The sequence below is a fragment of the Melospiza melodia genome, chromosome 4 (assembly GCF_035770615.1).
Source record: "Melospiza melodia melodia isolate bMelMel2 chromosome 4, bMelMel2.pri, whole genome shotgun sequence".
NCBI classification, from domain to species: Eukaryota; Metazoa; Chordata; class Aves; order Passeriformes; family Passerellidae; genus Melospiza; species Melospiza melodia.
In genome coordinates, this window is record NC_086197.1 from 15,092,994 (window position 1) to 15,116,145 (window position 23,152).

General features: G+C 39.4%; 1 protein-coding gene and 1 long non-coding RNA gene across 3 annotated transcripts in view; one reads left to right on the forward strand and one right to left on the reverse strand.

Annotated features, from left to right (window-relative positions):
- Positions 1-8,598, reverse strand: part of STAB2 (stabilin 2) — an 82,833-nt gene extending 74,235 nt beyond the window's left edge. Inside the window, exons 1-4 of the mRNA XM_063153983.1 lie at positions 8,482-8,598; positions 6,207-6,340; positions 4,950-5,065; positions 315-400 (exon numbers count right to left, since the gene is read on the reverse strand). Of these exons, the coding sequence (XP_063010053.1) occupies positions 315-400; positions 4,950-5,065; positions 6,207-6,340; positions 8,482-8,565 (420 nt within the window). The 5' untranslated portion in view covers positions 8,566-8,598. The remainder of the gene's footprint in view (positions 1-314; positions 401-4,949; positions 5,066-6,206; positions 6,341-8,481) is intronic.
- LOC134417131 (uncharacterized) overlaps positions 1-23,152 on the forward strand; it is a 202,265-nt gene that overhangs the window by 34,345 nt on the left and 144,768 nt on the right. The window lies entirely within an intron of this gene.

Sequence of the window (23,152 nt, forward strand, 5' to 3'; positions counted from 1 at the left end):
GCAAAAGTCACAAGTTTAAAATCTAAAAAACAGGAACAGAGCACAATTTAAAAAACAGAGGAACTCAGAACACCTGTCTCAGCAAGGCAAGGTGGAAGAATTTCTTAATAATTTCACCCGAACATGCTTAAGTCTGGAGAAGTAATAATGTGAAAATTAATGCAATTCAAGCAAAAAATGAACTCCAAGGTGATAATCACTGCTGTTTCTGGAACATTCCCTTTCATGTGTGTAAAGAGTAGAGCATACATTACTCCTTAGGACAGCTTACATGCTATTGTTGATGTGGTTTTCATTCAAAAGAGAGAACTCACCTGACAAGTGCATGTTCCATTCCCAGCCATGCCCTGCGAGCAGCGTCCTCTCCCATTGCAGGGTGATGCAGCTCCCCCTGGACATGCTGGAAATGACAATGTTTGAGCCATCAACCACCCTGCTGTGACTCTGGTGCTCCCCTTGCACACAGGTGACTGACCACCTTGGCAGCTGCAGGGTTTTGGGCTAAACAAGGACTCTGTCTTGCAGCTGCCTGAATCTCCTCGCTGGAATCTTAGCCTCAGCAGAGACCACCACCCTCTCCTGTCTGGGAACTAAGGCTGTGTGTGGAAACCCACAGGAAATATTTCTCTGTCTGCTCTGGGGTGCCCTGACCCCCAGGGCAGCACTGACTTTGACCCTCGTTCATGGAGAACGTTTCCTACACTTCAAGATAGACTGGAACCCACAAAAGTGTGAAATCAATTATGGAGAGTAGTGTAGGTGCATCACTTGGTGAGAAATTTAGGTTTTGGGATTTTTAGTATGTTGTGGATGGGAGCAAGATGGAAGGCACAGGGTGTCATCCTGGGTTTCTTCTTCATGCTTCTTCTTCCTTCTTCATGGGTTTGGGTGGCATTTTGTAATTGGGCAGAAAAGTCTGCATTGCAGCTCTGTGGGATCAGTTATTGGTTTATAACTGACATTGGGTTATAAAATGGGAAATAATCTTGGTGTCAGCTCTTAATTGGATAGTTTAGTCTTAAAAGACCTTGCACCAAGGGATTGTTGGCCATTTGGTTCCTTGCTGCCAATCTCACAGTAGTCAGACTGTTTTACTGTTAAGAAATAATTAGCACTTGAATCTGAACATGAACTACCATCTCAAGTGCCTTCAGTCCAGAGAAACCGACAACTGGTACCCCCACAACTGTGGTCAAAGGATTGAACACAAATTAATTCTCTTATTCTAAGGTACCACATGGTTTTGCTCCTGCTGATCCCCCTCTGTCTGTACCACCCTAAGCTGTTGACTTTTCTGGCACAAGTGGAGCTTGCCTGAACACTCCTGTGTGTTGATGTAACTCTGATGGATTGATAGTTTCCTCTCAGGATTTTATTTTATATTATACCCTAAGTTAGGGTATAATAAGCCTTGTTTCCCTCCCACCAAAAATTGCATTTTCTTTACATGGGAAATTTTCCCTGCTACCTTCATAAGACTGTGATATTCAAATAATATTGGAAATTGAAATCTCTAGATATCTCACAACCAAATCCTGTCCAAGGGGCTGTGGTCAGTAATCAAACTTGTGTGTCAAAGGTGTGTTATGCTCTTCAGTACCTCTGGTCCTAAAACCATGGTTACAGGCAGCAGTACAGAAGGTGAGACAGTCTGAACAAAAACCCCAGACAGCAGGACAAGATAAGAAAAAAAATAACCATATTTATAATAAAAATAGTCTAATTGTTTTGTCTAAAACGTTTCAAGATTCAAATATTTACTGAAAGATTTCCTACAGGAAATGTATATTACAGTGGTTTTTAGTCAGATCATTCCGTCAGGTTTTCTCTCCTATATGGATACTCTTATTTTTCATAGTTTTCCTGCCCCTCCTTGGAAATGATGTATTAACTCTCTTTCATAAGCCTTTCCTTCCTGTATTTAGAATTCCCATTAAGTACCATAATTTTGTTGCAGGTGGTATCTAAATATATCAAACTCCTACTGGCATCACAGGTGCTCTGTTGACCCTCACTAGTAGATTTATTACTTATAAAGAGTCTCAGAGTTTGTTCTGTGTGGGTGGGGATGGACAACACTGCATTTATGCTCCCCCTGCCTAAGTTAATCCTGATTTAGAGTATTTAGGTAATGTGGAAGTTTTAGTAAGAATGAATTTGATTTGGACAGGGTGATGAGCAAATAAGTGGATGTGCATATGTGTACACTTAATTCCACTGAAAGCTTTGGCTTTCTACCACTTGTTAATATTCCTTTATTTATTCCTTAATGTAGTCTGAGGTCTACTGCATCTGCCTAAGCTTCTTTTGAAAAAACAGTAAATTTAAAGATGAAAATTAAAGTGCTGTTTATCTCATACATGCTGAAATAATAAGATGTTTTAAGAATTTAGGTTAAATAATTACAAATGAAGGAAAGTAATAAATACATATACTTTAATCTTTAAAGTGGCTTTTAGTGAGTGTTGTTTTCTGGCTACCATATGACAGCTAAATCTTAAAGATTCATGGCAGCTGTTTAATAGTTGCACAGAATATAAAAAAATATACTTGCATTGATGCTTTTATTGAATGTGCAAGGATAGAGAAAACTCAGAGTTCATGGTATAATTCCTATGAAAAGTTACTTTAAAATTGTTAACAAAGCAGGTTTTAGTTTTACCCTTGGCATTCATTCACTCCTTGTCTTCACTGCATCTTGTCTCTTGCTTTGATACCAGCACCAAGGGACAGCTTTATCAGCAGTGGGGTAAATTACAGATTGTTGAACAAGTTTGGCCAGGCAGATAAAGAGTTTAATGCAAGCAGCAGGGCCACAGGAGGCAGTGCTGGGACACTGGAGCTGGGCTGGCACAGTCCCGTGCTGCCACCCTGGGGAGAGGCCAGACCTTTGCTTTTATTGAGGATGTTTCTTGAAAAGCAGTAAGAAAGAGATGTTCTTGCTTATCTCTTAACAGTGTAGAGGACAAATCTTTGAATCTAGGCCAAAAGAACCTAAATCTATCAGCATTTTTCCCCTTCATGGACTTAAATTCAGCACTTTCCAAGTGTTATCGAATAGAGCCTCTTAAAATACTTCCCTTCACCTGACTCCCTGTGAGGCTGAAGCAGTGAGTAGTACTTGAAAATAAGTATTTTGAACCATATAATTTGATAGTATTACATTTATTATCTTTCCTCTTGGCCTTTATTTTTCTTTGAACATCCCCCATCCCCCCCCCCCCCCTTTATTCTCACAGTCCTTTCTGCTCAGTTGGTCATGCCATACACCTTTCAGGCTTTTTTTTAGGAGTCATGGAAATATTTACCCAGAATGGGACTCTGTGCAGGGGTAGGAAGCGGCTCCTGCTGCACCTGAGCTCCTTCAGCTGTAATACCTGTGGCTGGATGATAGTATTGAAAGGCTGTGCTCTTTCCCCCTGGATCTTTTCAGATCCTCTGCTTTTCTCTTTTTGACTTTATGGCCTTTTGCAGAGGGATTGGAGTGCAGCTGGGTAGCTTGGTGTGCTTCGTGGGGAGGGAAGGGGACAAAAGATCTTTCATTCAAACTGTGTGTTTCAGCATCTGCTATCATTTAAGGAAGTCAGAGTGCTGTCTAAGACCTAATTTTGTCCTTGCCATCAAATGATAAATGTAAAGCAAGCCCCCAGTCAGGGATTTTTGCCCAGCCACAGGAAGGACCGTCTTTCCTCCAAATATTTCAACTTGTGCCATATTCTATTACAGAGGTTGTGATAACGTGGAGATAACTATATTTTTCCCTCCAAATGAAGGCAGAAACAATGCTGAGACCTTGATTCTTTGCTTCTTGGGGTCAGGAAGTTTGTCCAAAGGAAGAGAGGGCTTCCTTGCCTTGGCAGCCTCCTCCACACAGTGGGGCAGGCAGGGCTCTGATTCTGGGGCAGGGGCTCTGATGTCCCTCCAGAATTACTGATGTCCCTCCAGAAATACTGTGTGGCTGCCCAGAGCACCCTGATCACGGCAGGATGAGCTCCTGGGCTGCATTTGGAGGTGGGGAGGTTAAACCACCCCAAAGTGACTGACTCTCGTCAGGAGACATAACCACACACTGTGCACTCAGCTCTTTGCCTGGCTTTTCCCTTGAAGCTGCTTTCCTCTAGTAGATAAATCAATGATGTGACTTATCCATTTATCTGCTATTTGCCTTTAGTAGATAAATCTCTTGTGTTTAAATAACAGCTTGGGCTAAAATTATAATTTTTTTAAAAAAATCTGTTTTGTGGACAGACATGGAAACAGACCTTGAGGCCATTAACTAAAGGAGGAAACACTCTGGCTGGGTAGGGAAACTTCCCCTGTGGGTCTGGATGCCCATCTTGGTAGCCTGAGATTTGATGCATCTGTGGAGATGCTGAAAAGCTTTTCCTGAGAAAAGGGGCAGCAGGAGGGGAGGCACTCCTCATTCCCTCACTTCAGCATTCACAGGCAGTTAAAGAAATAGTTTCAAGTTGAGCTAAAAGAAAAGATCCTCCCTGCATCACAAAATCAAGAATTAAAGGGATTTGGAAATATTTCAGGTGCAGATGAAGATGGTTTTGACCTAAAATGAAACATTTAATTTGTGGTTGTAAAATCTTAAGTTTTAAAATCCATTTTGGTGGCCCTCCTGTGTGAAATAATTTTGCAGGCATTGACTGCAATGATTTGTTTTGAAAATCTCAAAATCTAGGAGGTTTTCTGAGGGTCTCTTTTCCAGGCTCTTTTTTCTGAGTCTCTTTTTCACTTTTCTATGAATTTTTCGTTGTAAAATGAAAAACTGAATTTTAGCTGAAATTTTAGCTGAAAACTGCTATTTATTTCTACTTTCTTAACAAGCTTGGAGGAACAAGCTTCTCACAGCAATATTTTGTGAAAAGAAGAAAAGTTGCTGCTTTATTTCTGTTTAAATTCTGTATGGAAATAAAACCCCAAAGCCCAAAACAACTCACCCATGCAGTCTGGGCCCCAGTGTCCCTGGCAGCACTCAGGTTGCTCAAATTCCTTCACGCAATGGTGCCGACAGCCCGAAAAAGAAAGTGTGTGTGTTTTAGTTTCCAGGTAATACCTGTGGGGAAAAAAAAAAAAAATAGAGTTGTTTTAAAATACTTAAAAACCTCCTATGGAGGCGGAAATGAAATTTTTAAGTTCTTCTCCTTTCAGTGGCAGACAAGAGAACTTTAAGCTTGGTTGCATTGATGTACCTTTTTTCTTCTTCATTAAAACGTGCAGTGGATGTCAAGGTCTAAAAAGATCCTTGGAGCTGTTTCTTTTGAACACTGTATTTATCTTCCCACCCCCAGCCTAAATACAGTCCATTTCTCTAATTTTTGATTTGAAACAGTATTTTAAAACTTGTTTAATATCAAGTTTCTTTAAATTCTAAGTAAGCTGAAAATAATTTTTCTCTAAAGTAGTTGTATTTTCTATGAAATACTGCTTCTTTTCCCCAGTTGGAATGGCAAGATGTCAAATTGGTATTGAGATATCTCTTCTTGCCCTTCATCCCCACAACTCCCTGATCTAGAAGTGTGAAAAATACTTTATTTATATGATATAGAATATTAACACCTAAATATAGTATGTAAATTTATATTTTTGTATCATTCATATCAAGTATGCAGAATAAATATAGCAGAGACTATGGTTCTATTCAAGAGAAAATCTGTTAGACCATCAATAGCAATGTTTATTTTCCTCTTCTATCACTTGCTGTTTAACTTCAAGCATCAAACACCCTGAATGCACCTTGAGTTCTGGAGTTGGTGAAGCCAATGGTAAACGTTCCATAAGAAAATTGCACAGACTAGAGAATTTTTTGTGTATTAATATTTTATAATATTAGAAACAATGTTAATATTCTATAATATTAGACAATATTTATAGTTTTATAATACTAGAAACAATATTAATATTAATTCATATCAGAAAACTAATAATAAATATAATATTCATATTTATAATAATATAAATACACTATTAGAATAATTAATATTACTTAATATTACTATTATTGAATATTAATATTGATGAATAGTAATATCAATAAAATTAATACAATATTAGAAGAATTAAAATATCAATATAAGTAAATAAAAATGAATTAAAATATCAATATAAGCAAATACAATATTAGAAATAATAATATTAATTAATATTAAAAATATTAAAAACAGTATTAATGAGGAAAGCTCTGGCAGAGGAGATACCTGCAGTCTGGTGTCCCAGTCCCATTGGTAATTTTGGTGTAACCAGCAGGGCACTGGGTGTCAAGGTTTAAAGAGCAAGGCACACATTTGGTTTTCATTCTAATGAGCAGCTTTTGGTCACATTGCTTCTTCACCTGCAATAGGAGCAGAATAATTAACAAGAAGGAAAAACACTACCCCAAGTGACATTGCTGAAAAATGACAAGTTTAACTCAGCTTTGTGCTCACTCACAGATCTTTTCTGTTCAGCAGGAGCTCCTTGTTTTGGAGCTAAACTAGGAAATAGACCACACATTAGAGCTTTTCCTGCACAAAATATGTCCAACCACTGCAGGATAAACCCTTCTAAGTGTAATATTTTTCCTAACAGTGCTTTATCAACAAATGCTAAGTTTGTCAGACTTAAAAGAGAATTACAGAGACAGCATCAGCCTAGGAAGTGTTAGTTCCAAAGCTGCTGACAAGTGCCTTGCCCTACTAAGGCAAAATTAAATCAGCACCACCACACTGATCTAAAGGGCTATGCCTGGTATTTTCAGATTGGTGTCAAAGAATGGCATCTTGCTTTGCATTCAGATCTGGTGGAGATTTTGGGCCTGACCCCACTACAGCACTCAGAGAAGAGCTGCCCCATATTTTGTTTTGTTTTGTTTTAACCTGTTTTTTTGTGTTGATTTTAAAGCAGTAAGTCTTTGCTGAACTGCATCTAATGTTGCCTTCATCTTCTTCTTGTTGGTATTTGTAGAAGTAAGTTCCCCATTCACAAATGGTGAAAAATGACCGAATTCAGAGTATGGTTTTTAAAAACCAACAGCATAACCCTGTGCAGCCCAGACCTTCTGGGCACTCATGGGATGCTGCAGCCTCTGCAGAACCTCACAGCAGCTCTGGGAGGTACCCAGGCATCTTGGGCAGGAATTCCACAAGTCCCATGGTGGTTCTGGATGAAGCCCTCACTCAGTTTTACAGCTGGGCACTTCAGCAGCAAAGTGTGTGAGGATGTATCACAGACACTGATAAGGAGATTTAACTCCATAACCTCAGAGCCACTATATGTGATTGCCACCACCCACATAAAACCACATTTCACCATCTATTTAGTTGTCAAATTTTAGTTTTCAGAAGTGCACTGTTGAAACCTGACCTGGGTAACACTGAAATATTTGGAATCTTTTTGTTGTGTAGATGCTTTTCAGGTGTCTTTGAAGTAAACATGTGACCTTTTCCCAGATGCGGGTATAAAGTGAATACAGCTTGAAAAGAAATTTGGTTGTCATCCAAAAGGCACTCCACCAAATTTTCATTTTTGGAACAATAAAATTAATTGGGTGTTTTGAAAAGGAAAAATTTAAATAAAAATAACTTATGCCCTTTCTCTACCACTAGCTGTAAAACACTATTGGTTTTGGAATGGGAACATTATTTCTACTTTCTCCCAATTCCTCATTTTCCATTTTTGTTTTTAGAGAAAATGGAAGAAAGTTGACTTTTTAGTGACTCTTCTTGTAGTGACTCTTCTTTTAGTTTTCCTTTTTTTTTAAGAAAAACATATTTCCCAGTACTTTTTGTACATTTCTGTATGTTTCCATTTAAAAACTGCAACCAAGCAACAACAATAGCAACAAAACACCTGAGTGTCTTCTCCCTTCCAATTCCTCTCTATCTTTTTATTTCCTTTTCTAAATCTGTTCTGCCTCTCTTCAAGGGTGATGAAAACAGATGTTGTGAAATTCCACAGATTCACAATATTTGTACATGACAAATGCACCACTTCCCCAAACATCTACAAACCCTTTAATTATGTTTATAACTTTGTGGTTTTACTTTACATAGCTCAATTAATTTGATTTTTATCCCTTACCTGTCTAAAATAGCTTTTCCTCCTTTTAGCTAGAATTATAAAAATTTATAATTTTTGCTATAGAAAAATTTCTGCTTTCATCTTTTGACTTACCAGAAATCCCAATCAATTTCTTTTGATCAATGCATCATTTACAGTCTTTTACCACATATGCCAATTTTAGAGACTTTTTCAGTGCACTCATGCTATATCATTTTAGCCAAATTCTCATACAGAAAAAACAGATACATTTCTGTTATTTCAGAGGAATTACTGAATTACAGATCTCTCAGGTTATAATTCATTGTCATATCCACCAGTGATTGTTAAAGTGGGTTTTTCTGCCATAAGATACAGTATCTGATAACCGTTCTCTCTATAACACAGAGTAATACAGACAAATAATTATCCAATATGTAAAAAGCTGCTTCTTACCTCATCTTGAACTTGTGATGTCAAACAGAGTTTCATTGCAACCAAAAAAGCAAAAAAGAATAAAAACCCTGGACTTTTTTCCATTGTGAACTGGACTTTTTTCTTTCAGAGCCGTCCAAGGATGAAAATTCAAATTTTGACATGAAATGATTGTTAGAGGTGCTGTTTTTTCTGCATTCTCAGGCAAATACTTCTAGCAGCGCTCCTGTCTTCCCCAAGGTAAATGAGTGAAGGATAAGGCATGCAGAGCTTGGCTAGGCAGGAGAGATTCCAAAATGCAGGGAATTTGCTGAAAGCTTTCACTGGAAAGCTGAATAAAGCCTCCCTCACTGAATGACAGGATATCCTGACAGGGCTCCCATCATTTATTCCTCTCTCTGGAGCTGCTGACAGTACAAACCCAAGGACACTGAACTGTTATGACAGAGGATGATTTTAGGTGAGCAAGGATAAGGGGCAGGAATATCTACTGAGCTTTTCATTATTACAGTTATTTAACTGATCTAAGGGAGAGCAAAGGATCTCTGGAAGTTGGTTTATCAGCCCTAATAACATAAGGATAGGTCACCCCAATGTGGTTCTGGGAGAAGTACTACAGATTTTATCTCAGGAGGCCAAAAGAACCTCTTCCAGATTTGGTTAGCTACATAAAAAGGGGCATATTCTTCTCCCTTTTTGGTATTTTTGTTAAATCATTTTGACTGATTTTCTGGAGCTAAGCAGAAGAAAATTGATTCAGCTGTATTACTTGAGTATAGCTGGGAGAGATGAATATTCAGACATTTTGAGTATTTTGATTTGCCAAAAGCAAGACTTATTCTTTCTTCTCAGAGTTTTTCAGCTCATTTCCAGTGCTGCTCTTTGCCACTGTTCTGGTCAGCCTTGTGCAGGTTCTCTCATGTCTCAAATACCCAATAATGTGGCTCCCTCCAGTTTGTCAGCTTTGCCTGGTCCCCCAACCTTAGAATTTTTTTCTGTCATTAGAAGGTGCCTTAATACAAAGCTGTGTAACACCCTATCTTTAAATCTGATTTTCCTGAAGAACTGAGTTGTGAAAAACATACAACATAATGTACAAACCCATCTACTTTTATTACATGCTCTAAAAGAACTCTGCAAAATTGCTGGGATGGCAGGGCAAGGTGTTTCCTGTACACTCATCAAATCCTGTTCCTTTCTCTGTATGATGAGGAAAGTAAATCATTCCTTGTTTATGCAGCCATGATAGCAGCCAGGTTGTGATGGACATGCTGAGAGTAGGCAGGTTCCTTAGAAGGGCTGTTTCTTCTTTCTGAGGTCAAGGTTTCACCTTACTTTGGCTTTGCACACAATGTACAATCTAGAGATATAACCAAAAAAAAGGTTTGGCAAGTTAAATCTTTCAGGTCCCTCCCCTGGTGGAAGGGATGGCTCAGGTTTTACTCCAAAAGCAGAATACTGGAGGATTTCCTCTTCAGGGCGGTGGTGGTAGGCCATGGCCAGGTTCCATTCTTTGTGGCGAGTTTGGGAGTGCAATTCACCCTCCCATTTGTGCAGAGTGGCTGTCTGGGCAGGGTCAGTGCCACCTGGGCAAAGCACTCGGCCTGGTTTTTATGTCCCTGTGTGGGTAATGGCAGGAGCTGACAGCTCCTTCAGCAGCCTGGGGTCGGCTGGGTCTCTCGCCTGTTGCCGCAGTGGTGAAAGGAGCTGTAAATCAAGCATGTCCCTTTCCTGCCCTGTAGGCTGAGATAAAAACTAACAGCATCAGCTCTCTTGTTATCTGCTCTTGCCTCTTGTGTAGGCATTTGTGTGAAGTAAATTCTTTTTCCCTTTCCTTCCTCTCCCCTCTCATCAGGCCATGGCCTCCTCACTAACTGCTATGGTGGTGGCTTTCCTGGTTCCAGAGGGACCGGCCACCCTTTCCTCCTGTTGCTGATGGGCATTTGGGCATTTTTCTCCTTCATGGAGATTCTGCCAGGTTCTGAACAACTCTACAACCCTGCCTGGCTGGCTCCTGCCCCATTTTGGGCAGAAATTCAGACTAAAAGGCCACCTGGCACACAGGGTAGGGCCCTGGGGGTGGGAAGGTGTAGGAGCGTTGGGGTAGGATGGTTGGGATGGATGGAGACGAGAGATTTCTGGAGCCTGGTCATGGAATTTGGCGTTTATTACAAAGGGCCTGGGGGCAGGCCCAGCTGGGAGCTGCCAGCCTCAGCTCAGAGCAGGCCCAAGAGAACTAAAGAGAGAGAGAAGGCAAGAGCGTGGTAAAGAGGATGAGAGAGTAAAAGAGGTAAAGAGTAAAAGAGGATCAGAGAGCGAGGTTCCTGTTACAATATAATAAATCTTCTATGTTGAATATTCTAACTCTCACTAACCAATTGAATACAAGATACAAATCCTATAGCATTTACATACAGCCTATAAGAATCACTACATTACCATACCGTGTCACATTTTAAACCCTAAAAACTACTCTTTGGACCCTTCTGCCAAGCTAGTAGGGTCTGCTCTGACCTGTTTGCAAGCAGAGGTTTTCAATTGTTTCATCAAAAGGGGATTCCCTTCAGTCCAGCCACACCATTGTTTTCCAGTTGTTCAGTAACTAAGGTATCTCAAAGCTTTCTTTCATTTCAATCTCGCTTAGAGTTTCTATATTCTCAAAATCTTTTGCCAGACAATCATATTTATAAGGCTTTCCTGTTTCACCTTCCCCAGCAGGAACGTGTCACCTCAGTGCTTGCAGCAGCCTGTGCAGGGTGGCAGGGGTTCTGCCAGTGCTGCCAGCCTGCCAGGGAGTGCCTTCCTGAAATCCAGGATCAGTTTGGCATGGAGAACCAGTCAAGCCTCCCTCCTCAGATTGCCCTGTGTCTCAGTTTCTAGTCGCCCTTGTACCTCTGGAAACTTTCAGGTTTCAAGCAGTCTGGTGGAAAAGATTATTAAGAGTTGCTGTGTGTACTTTAATACTGCAAATACCATGTGCTAGGGCATTCCCTTTTGTGTGTCACAGTTTTGCTCTGTTTTGCTATTGCATTCATGGACTGGATGCTCCTACTTTGGATAATTATGAACTAGTTGTCCTTTTACTTTCTTCATCCACCTACTGCCTCTTCCCAAGTTACTGCTTCTATTTCTGTGCTGTAAATATCAATCAAGCAGAGAAAATGTGATGGCTCATTTATGTAGATGTTTTTGAAAATAATGTTTGTGCTTATTTCAGCATCACCATGAGGTAGTTGCTCTTTCTCAGAACTAGGTTTGTGAGGTCAGTTCAAAAGTAAATCAAAATCAGCAGAGATACAGACATGATGGTTGCAGTGCTTGCTTTGTTCTACACAGTTTTAATGGCTACTCAACTTCCTGCATTTTAAAAAATTTTAATTGAATATTGACCACATAGCTTGCACTGTATTTTGTTCTCCTTAACTTTCAGAATGTTAAAGCTCACTCAACCAGAGGTGACTGAGCTTCTCATGATGAGGTCTCAGGGACTCATACAAAGCTCAGCCATTTCACAATCATATTGCCAAAGCACCATTTCAGAGGAAGACATAAGAAAGAGACAAGACTACTTTCAAAGAAAGCACTCATTGCAGCCTGAACATTTGTGAGCTCCACATGATAAAAGCTGGTTTTGCTTTCCTGGTATATTCTACCCCACCAGCAGCTCAGCTCCTCTCCCAGGGGTAGAGCAGCCTATTTAGTGAGATCTTAGAGTGCCAAGGGTGAGGGCAGTATTGAGCTAAATTTGATATTCTTACTTGGTAATTTGGAAGTAAGCAGAAGAAAATCAATGAATTATTGTTGTTTTACTGTATGTGGCTTCTGTTTTAGAGCCAGTCACAGCAGGAAAACTGTCACAGGGGTGTTTGAATACAGTTGGAGGCTCCACATGTCTGAGGGAAGTCACTTTGCTCTTTGTTTGGAAACTGGCTAAAGCACCTTGCAGAGGGGTAGGGAAATATAAAATGTGTTCATAACAAGAACGCTTCCTAGGGGGAGGGAGGCTTTGGCTCTGCCAAGAGAAATGTCTGAATGCTAATTGTAGGTGGGAGGAACGGGGATAAACCATCAAGTTGCCTAGGAGGAGGCTTGGGGAAAGGAGGGGGGAATATTTGGGAAATACTGCCTTTGATTAACACAGACTTAATTGGAACATAACAAAGAGATATAAAAAAAATAAAGGGTTTGGCAAGTTAAATCTTTCCAGTGCCATCCATCTGAGGAAGCCCACGGTGGCCTATGGAGAGCCTGAATGGGCAATGTGGAAAATGCCAGGGGTGTGTAATTTTATCTGCAGGGTTATGACAGCCATCATTTTGAAGCAGGGTGACTATCAGAACTAATTAATTCTCCAGGCCCAGAGGATGCCCTGGGATGGAGCTGCAGCTGGCATGCTGAGGAATGCTGCACACCCGGCCCAGGCTGCCCTTTATCCATGCTAATGAGGGAGAAGGCACCGACAGCTGATCGAAACCCCAATGTGCTCACCATGCATACAGCTGATGGCAATGCAGACTGCCAGGCAAGGGGTGGTCTTAGCCATAGATTAGATCCTCATAGTGGCCTCTTCAGCTTGCTTTCTTTCTTTCCCTCCTGTTTTTTTTGGTTTTTTGTTTTTTTTTTTTTTTTTTTGTGTTTTCAAAAGAGTCTTTCAGCTGGTGAAATTGTAAACAAAAGGCATTCTAGCTGAAGCTGTGGCAAGAGGGCTTTGCTAGGGAGCCATGAGGAGAGTGGTGTGTGCAGTGCTAACTTGGACTTTGATATTTACCACAAATTTTCAGGGCTGGCTTGGGCTGGGGATTGGTAATGCTGAGCTTAGAATCAGTGTCATGCTCTGAAATTGAACTGCCACAAAATCAGGGGCTGCTCTTGGGTACCTCTGTTACCCTTTCATGTTATTTGTAATTGCAGGTTGCTTAAAAAAGTGAAAGTCATTCTCAAGGAATGGCTAAAGTCCCAGGTAGTGTAGGGACCTGTCAATAACTCCTGTCAATAACTTTATCAATAACTCCTGTATCTGTAGGATACAAGAGTCATTGATAAATCCCCAATTTCTTGGAAGCATTCTCCACATACACCTATGAGACAGATGTACAAGGAGAAATTGAGCTAAAATTGAGTTGTTTATAAAAGTGGGAGACATTATCAAGGAATGGCTGAAGTCCCAGGTTGTGTAGGTTCTGTAGGATACAGGAGTTATTGATAAATCCTTGATTTCTTGGATGTGTTCTTCATGTACAGCTGTGAGACAGATGTACAAGGAGAAATTGAACTACCACAAAATCAGGGGCTGCTCACAGGTATCTCTGCTACCCTTTCATGTTATTTGTAAGTGCATGTTGCTTAAAAAAGTGGAAGTCATTCCCAAGGAATGGCTAAAGTCCCAGGTTGTGTAGGTTCCGTAGGATACAGGAGTTACTGATAAATCCCAAATTTCTTGGGAGCATTCTCCACGTACAGCTGTGAGACAGATGTACAAGGGGATGAATCTGCAGGGTTCTTGGGCAACAATGCCATGGGGCAGGAGAAAGGACTTGGTAACCTGGATCTGGAAGTGCAGGGGTTTACAGGAATATTAAAGTCATTTTTGTGTCCCTGTCTCTATCTTCCATCTCCTGCCTTGTCATTCTTGATAGACCATGCACAGACTCTGATCCCATGTTGCTGCCAGCCAATAGTGTGATCAATGGAGAAGGTACAAAAATTTTTATTTTCTTTGAACACTGTGGCTTTTCCTGGTGGTATTACATACTTCAGAATCATTAAATTTTATGTTTAATGGAGTTTAAATATAGCATGTATTTATTGCAGAGAATTGAAATAAAATTAATTGCAATTCTGAACTGCTGGGTAAATACACTAAAATAAATATGTAGTTTGAATTAACTCAACTGTGTAATGCCAGCATGTAAGGAGATTCAGCTTTAAGATGTGAATTGGAAGCTAGGAACCAATAATTGCCTTTCAAAGTTGGCTCACATGGATCTTTATGGCATTTCTCAAGCAAACCTATTTTGCAGTTTATAAACATGCAGGAAGGATGGTGGGGCTTTTTTGTATGTCTCCTACTACAGTTCTGCTAAGGTTGCAGTATGTAAAGGAAACTTATCAGGAAAACCCTGAGATTCCAGGATTTGGGATGGGTAGAGGGATGTACAGCATGGATTTCTGGTGCTGTAAATGTTACATTGATTTTTCTAACCCTATGGTAGAGAAGTGAAAAAGAGAGTGGCACATACATTTCAGATCTTAGCAGGTAGCTGTGGTAGGACTGGGGATGTTTGGGAAATCCAGGGCTCCCTAAGTTAAGGGATTTTGTGGAGCTGAGGAAGGAGCAGAGACTGTTTTTACTGCAATGTAATAAATGTTTACTGCAATGTAAACCTGATGATTTCCTTCCTTGCACTAGCTAATGCAGAGAGCTTGCTGTAATTTTGGCCTGTGTAGAACTTGTATGTTCTCACAGTAAAATTTCTGTTTTGTCTAGTCAGACTTGAAGCTGGCTTAATATAGTTAATACACTACAAATGGAACTGAATTGCAGATACTGATACGGAGCAATCATCCCTTGCTCAGCTTTTCTTTATCTTCTTCTTCTTCTTTTTTCCTTTTAAATGCAGCCTTTATAGCATTATCCAAATTTGCTTGTTTGTGGCTTTAGTGGATTGACTTCAGCCAATTATCTTGTCTAGGAAAAGCCATCCCCAAATCTGACTGAGATAGAAAATTGTGCAGAAAACATGACAGAAAATTGTGCAGAAAACAATGCTACACGATTCCCACAAATAGAATAACAACACAATGTTATTTTGAATTGTCTTCCTCCTCATGATGTGTAAAGTTGCCATGGCTTACATGAAGTTACAGGGCTGTGTGCTGTGCTGTGCTAGCTGGGTAGCTCAATGTGGGAGTGCAGAATGGGAATCCCTAAGCCAAGGCTGGGACATCTGGCATTGCTGGGAAGAGCCAAATGTGGTGTTCCTGGGACAGGAACATCTGGCATTGCTGGGAAGAGCCACAGGAACATCTGGCATTGCTGGGAAGAGCCAAGTCTGGTGTTCCTGGGACAGGAACATCTGGCATTGCTGGGAGGAGCCACAGGAACATCTGGCATTGCTGGGAGGAGCCACAGGAACATCTGGCATTGCTGGGAGGAGCCACAGGAACATCTGGCATTGCTGGGAAGAGCCAAGTGTGGTGGGGTAGGGGGCTGCAGGCCAGCAGAGGTTGTGTACTGCTGCCGTAGGAAACAGAGCTAGAATGGGGAGAAGGAAGCTCAGACTCTGGTTTTGGCTCTGTTATTTAAAGATGTGGACAAGCTGCTCTTCCCTTCTGCCTCCGCTGTGTCTTCTCTCCTTTCTGCCTCTCGATAGTTTGTGTGTCAGTGCCTCCAAAGGTGACCCCCGAGGCTCCTGGCGGGCAAAACTCAAAATTCCCTCCACCAGCGTCCTCTCTGTGCACAGGGCCATGGAATGCTCTGGGTTGGAGGGGACCAGGAGCATCATGACCATGTGCGGGACCCTCCGTGGGGCCACCGGAGGGCAGCAGAGCCCAAGGCACCGCTCCGGAGCCGGGATGCGGCTCCAGGGATTCCCCCGAGCCCAGCCAAGGGAACAGAGCGGGAATGTAGGACATGAATAACACACACTGCTGTTCTTAAGGTGAAAGGGGAAGTTTATTATTTGACTCTAATATTTATAGATTTTCAAAAGTGACAGTGGATTGGAGGGTGAAAGTGCCACCTCACCAATGACACCGGACAAACAAACAGTTCGTCAAATTTCTCTTTTTTCATAAAAGAATGCAAAACAATAAGTTATTTACAGAAAGTGTGTGCGGAAGTTTGTTATAAGAATGTAAACATCAGAAGGCTTAGAAAATCTTAAAAAGTCATGGTGGCAGGAATACGCTTGTAAGATTGGGGTGGTTTCCTAAAATGGGTCTGAGAGCATGTGGGGATAAAGAAACATAGTAAAGAAATAGGGATTAATATGATGTGTAGTAAGCACATAGAAAATAAATCAGTGAAAGAAAAATATAAAACATAAAAATAAATATTTAAAATACAGGTATTGTCATATAAATATATTAAAACATAAAATATAAATGCATAAATATATATAAAATATATATAAATAAATATTTAAAGGTATAAAATTACCACAAATAAATAAAATATAAATACTTTAAAATATAAAACATATATATCTATAAAATAAATAGAAATCATATAGAATAACGATACAGAAATGCAATTATGTCACTATCAAAATGATGCGTGTTATATATATATATATTTGGAAACAGACATCTGTTGCAAGGAGTAAAAAATACACGAGTCAGAAGAGAGAGGATGTAATCAGATACCTGCACAAACAAATGCATCTCAGAAAATGAGCAGCCAGGGAACTGTTCACATTTCCCTGACTCACACAAAGTTATATATACACCATGAGTAAGAAATTTTAATGATTTCAAATACATGGGACCATCTGCTGAAGATTCATCCAAAAGATTCTGCAATGTCAAAGAGTAAACTTTGTTACAAAGTTTGCTGTTTGGTATGGTTTTTTGGATGGTTGGTTGGTTTTTTATGGTGACAAAGCAAACACACGAGGATTTTTTCCAGCTGTACAAAAGCTATGGTAAAAGGACTATACTTTGTGGTAAACACACTGGAAAGTCTAAAAAAACAGAAAAATGTGAAGGCAGTGTTAGTGGCAATGAGATTAGGCTGAAAACATACAGAAAACCTCTTCAAAGGCTCACCTATGTGTAGCAAGGCTCTTTACAGGAGGCACTTTGAAAGGGCTGTGCAGAGTCCTCACCTACAAACAGAAAAGTTTTGGATATATCCAATACGAAAAAAAAAAAGCTACTATTTTAAAAGCTTTGATGAAGAAGTCAAGTATTTAGAGCTAAGAACTAGAGTCCAGAACTAAATGTCCTCCCCAAGGCTGTTATTCACTTTAGCAGTTAGAAAATATCATTAGTCCTCTGAAGAGGAGAATAAAGTAGAAAACAAAAAGGTTATGTAGGGGTTATAAAATAGAAACTTTCTACTTTATTTTTGAGTGCTTGCCTTATTTTCAAATTTTAAAAATAGAATTTTTTTTTTTTATAATTTCTGTGTCTTTTATGTGGTTCTTGTTTTGTTGGTTGGGTTTTTAAAAAAGTTTTGGAAATGTTATCAACTGAAATATTAAAAAAAAAAAAGAAACCAAACACGCCTGTAACTAAAGTTTCAATGTAGTTATTTCAAATCCACCCAGGTTATTAGCTACAGAAACAAGACTGATGATGTGAAGCTCTAAGGAGGGATAATTTACATTTTTGGGCCCAGTACCAACAGTGGTATTTTCAAATGCATTTTCCTGGTCCTGCCAGATATTCTTCCAAGACTCTCATCCAAAAGTATTTCTCTTTTTCTGTGATTGCAGCGTGTACTTTAATATCATTTAACATGACAGTGTTAAAGCAGTGAAAAGACTTTAACATAGTTTCATATCATTTCACATTCACAACTTTTTAGCATCCTCTTTTTGCCCGTCATCATCATCAATGACATTGAACCTACCAGAACCCCAAAGTCCTTGTAAATGTCCATACATGACAAATGCTCGCTGGCTGCCCACAGGTTTTTCGGGATAAGGAATGGCACAGCAGGACAGTGCAGTTTAAATTTCAAGTTATTGTTTGTTTGGGTTTTTTTTTTTTAAATTTTGACCTGAAGCTGTGAAGTTATATAAACACTTCAGGAATTAGTTGGGAAAATTACTTTATTGATCTCTTGGGGGGAAGCAACCTCTACTTCCGGGAAGAAAACCAAACAAATCATTAAAAATATGGCCTGAATATTTTAATGACAGTGATTCTCTTCATTCTTCTTCTGACTCTAGTCTCCATAAAAAATATAGAAAGATCTGGAAGGATCTGGAGAATGAAAATGGCAGATATTAGAACATTAGGAAGTGATACATGTCTGTGTGGAGTAGGTAGAAAACAAAAAAGGGATAAAATGAATAGAGGTATTATGATGTGTGCAGAAATCATAAATAGGATTTTCTTGGTTTTTCTTATTCTACAGTAAGATTTTTTTTAAAGAATTACCTTTAAAAATGACAAAAATAAAATTGTTTTATTGTAAATAAGAGTTGGAAGAGCTTTCAGCCTTTTCTGCTAATGCAACTTCTCTCTTTCTTATTGTGTAATTGCAGGTAGGTGCATCTTCACTATTTTAGAAGTTTGTGGTTGAGAAGTACAAGTCAGAAAATTGTTTCACAGACTTCCTATGCAGTGTTTAGCTAGCATGCATAAGAAGTAAACTCTTTTTTCTTGTAGAAAGTATTTGGAATAACTTTTTGGTTGAAAGAATTTGACTGAATGAAAACTATGAATGTTCATGTTTTTGCCTCAGTTGCTGGATAAAGCATCTGCCTGGCACACTGGACTCCTCAAAGATGCAGTGGCTTGTCTAAAACTTCGTTGAGGAGCAATTCAAGTGCCTAAACACTGGCATCTAGTGCTGCTTTAGTTGTCTTTGGTACCAGTGAATGCTGTGGCTTCCTGGAGTAGTATCTGGCAGCCACATGGGATACCAGGAGGCCTCTAAAACACTCCTAGAAAACTGAAACACATCCTGTGGGTATAAGGACTCTAAGGAACTAGAAACCTGAAAGCATCAAGAGATGCAGAGTTAGTGTGGCTACTGAGGGCTGGGTGTAGGATGACCACAGATATCTCCTTTCCACATCCCATCAGGCAAACACCTACAGAATCACAATTTTTAAGACACAGATTTCCCTTTTTCTTCCTTGTGAATCCAGAAGTCAGGAAGCAGTGGCTGCCTGGAGGTCCCAAGAACTGCAGTGCATGGAACCAGTGTTCTAAGGGGAAATCAAGCTCATTCCTTGAATCAATGCCTTCCTTCATAAAAGGTTTTTTTTGCAATCCAGGATTTTTGTTGGGAAATCAATATAACAGGAAATTCACAACTTGTTGTTTGTCTGATGTAGTTTGCAGTCAGAGGGAAGAGTAGATACTCACCTGTTCCCATCAACCACTGCTGAGTATTTCAAGAGTTGTTATGAAGCAAGTTTTCTGTCTGAGATCCAGCTCTCACTGGCTTGGCACTCTCAGTTTTCCAAAAGAACTCAGTTCTCATTGTGGCTATTATGACCAGGTTTTCAAAAGATTTCAACAGACTGAGTGCTGAGCTCCTTTGAAAAGATCCTAAATAATTATTTAGGTGGGTAAAGAGCATCTGACTCTGGTTCTAAAAGCTGATTCTTTCTGGAAAGTCTAACCACTCAGTGGAGTATATTATCAATTTTTCATTTTCCCTGTATATGATTTGCCTTTATGTATTTTCAGCATTTGAGCTGTTGTAGATGCAGAATTTCTGCAAAATTAGAATTGTAGAGCAGCCATAAATTGTACTGGGTTGCAATAATTCAGGATCAATGAAATGCAGCCTTCCTATTGATGGGTTGATCACATTAAAGCTTGAATGGTATTATTGAGCCAAGTTTCCTAAGTTGCTGATAATCAGCAAGAGAAGATATGGTAGAAGAGTGAGGGTGAATTCTTCACTCAGTGTTAATATCTCAAGAGCAAAGTCTGGGGTGAAGAGAGACAGTGCTGATGGCAGTCTTGCCTCCAAGGGTGACAGCACTGGGAACAGCAGTGAAGCTTTTAAACACTGTGTCCATTACAAAGTTGGATTTAACTAATTCCTGTCACAGTGCTTAAGAGGCAAAATGCCCAAATTTGTGTTCTTGGCAAAACTCCTGAGTGAACACGTTTTTCTGAATTTAACCCTTGAGATATGTCAGAGTGCGAGAACACAGCAACATGCCTTGTAAAATCAAAGACTCGTTTGATGTTCTCTTCTTGAGAGTGCTCAGTACTGGAGGTCAAGCAAAAGAGTATAAGAAACAGGCCAAATGCAGAATAATGCTCTTAAAGTACTTTTTCAGGATTCTGCCTCTAAAAAGTTATTTTTATGTGGTTTATATCCTTTCTTTTACCTCCATGGCATCTTGTGGCCGTGACTTCCACAGTGTAGTTGCATTCTATGTGAAAAACTCATCTCTTTTATTTCAAAGCTTTTGTCAGATGCTGGGGTGTGAGAAATAGCTAATACTCTGTGACTTTGTGAAATTGTACCATCCCTCCAAACTCTGCCCCATTAGTTTTTTACCAGGTACAAGTGCTATAGTTGATGTAGTTTCCCCTCATTTGTGAATCTCCCTGGATCTCTGACCTGAGGTTTCTCTGAGATAAAACCTCTTCTGGTTCATCTCTGTAACTTTGGAAATGGGAAGACCTAAGCTGCCTACAGCAGTCAAGATGTTTGTGCCTCATAGATTTCTCTTGCTATATAGCAGTATTTTTCTTCTTCATTCTCAGTTCACATTAAAAATCTCAGCATTATGTATGCTTTTCTGTCTACTCTTTAAAATGCAGCTGATAGTACAGAGAGGGAGGCACAGGTGTGCCATATTTTATTGATGGAGTGTTAATACTGGTTTAAGAACAATTTTTGGGTCATGGTTTTTTTTTTTTCTATGCATTTGTGGATTAATGCAGGATTTCATTTGCTGCTCATCCCCCTGGCTTCTTGTGAAATGCTCTTGCATTTCCTCAGTCAGTTATCTTTACAATCAAGCTCTCTGAGCACTTTCATAGCATGTTATGTTTTGTTGCCTCATTAACAGCTCCATTTCCAAGTATGATTTCAGCATAACATCTGAATGTATCTCACTTCCCAGCCAGTATTTTCTCTCTAGTATGAAAATCACCTTTCTCTCATTACCTGTATTTCAGTTATCTGCTAAACCACTGGAGGAGTTTCTCTCCATAACCACTTGGTTCCTTTCAGAGGTTTTTGTAAAGGGCTGTTCTGCTGGTGAGTCTGAATGGCTGGGTCATATTCAAGGCTGTAGCTCTGGTGGAGTTCTGGGAATCTACACTCCTTGGAAGAGCAGGTTATCTGACAAAGAATTCACAAATATTTAACCATGTACTTTTATTCTTGCAAGTACTGCATAAGAAAATCTATTGTTCCAGTTTCTTGACCAAGATGCTTAGCTGTATTATCTAGTTGCCATAAAAAACTTTTCATTTCATCTATTGTTCTATTGTTTCTTTATCCAAAAGCCAGGTGTTGCTGCAGATATATGCATATATATGCACCTTCTTTTACTCTTTGAGGCAGAGAAATGAGAATAGTTTGGTCATTTGGGACTCATGCAGAAGTATGGCAGTGATATTGTAAAGTGAAATATTTATTATTTTTGTTTCAAATTAGTTAAGAAAATCTAAACTATACAATGTTGGTTTCATGAAAACTGTCCAGTGAACAGTTTATTGCTCTGTCCTTTGAAAGCAAAGGTGGTGCAATAGATGGAATTACAGGATTATTTTGAACAGTCTTTGAATAACTTGTTTTCTGACTGGCTTGTTGCTATAACCTCACGCTGGCCCCAGTGTATTGTCTTTGGTTGGAAATTAGATACCTGCACAGAGCTGCAAACATCATCTGCAGAACATGAAATAGAAAATCTCAAATGTATTTGAGTGAGGTTGCCTGATATATTAGATACAAAGAAGAGTACTTTGAGACATGATGTTGTGGAAGTTGTATTTTCTTCTTTCAATTATTTAAACCACTTGAGCTTGTCTCTCAAACTTAATAACACCATGAAAATCCCCTGGTGAAGCTACAGTTTTATGATACCAGGTAGGGTGTATTTTATTTTCAATTTCCTAAATTATTATTTGTCAGCAAGCACTCTAGATTTCTTTTCTGTAATTGCCTTGCATGTGATAGGTGCTCCAAGATATTTTGTCTCTTAGACTCCTGGTCATGGAGAGCCCTTCACAAAAGAAATCTCACTCATTCTGGTTATTGCTGACTTCAGAAGGGGTTTGGGGTTTTTTTCTCTTTGCTGTGTCAATGTTTAGAAAGTGCCTGGATGTATGTAAAGCACTTCTTTACCTAAATCCCGTGTAACATTTATGGAAATCAGAATCATTTTAGTAAAATACTTTTTCTTTAAGGAATATAAAGCATAATTAAGGTATTTTTCGTGAAAAAATTCATATTGATGTTGCTAGTCTAAAATGATCAGTCCAAATATTTAGCTTCCTAATATGAGCATTGGCAATTATGAATTCTGGAACTAACACATAGAAAATAACAAAGGTTTAACTTTTATTGATATAAGGAAATAATTGCCACAACCAACTAATGCAAATGTCCTAATGTTAAAATGTAGCTCTTGGAAAATTTGTGTTTATGCAAGAGATTAAAAAAGTTAAGTCTGTTTAGTTAAATAAACCCAAGAGGTAACTGGTGTCAAAAGCACTAGGTAGTACCTCTACAATAAAGGCAGTAATAAAGGAGGAAAACAAATCTTAATAATTTCAGAAGAGAAAAATACTGCATATTTTTAATAGTTGAGGCAATTAGTCCAGACAGCTGTCTGCTGGAGTGAGCTGCGTTCTCCAAGCACTGAAGGAAGATTTTTAGGTATCTTTCCAAAGCAGATGCTGCAGTTTTGTGAGTAGTTATTAGTGACACTTAGTGCTGTGCAAGAGGGTTTAGGCTGGATTGTGAGGACTGGTCTGTAACTTCTGCTCTAGTTGTGCTTTGCAGTTTTAGCCTTTTTGTAAATTTTGACTGAGG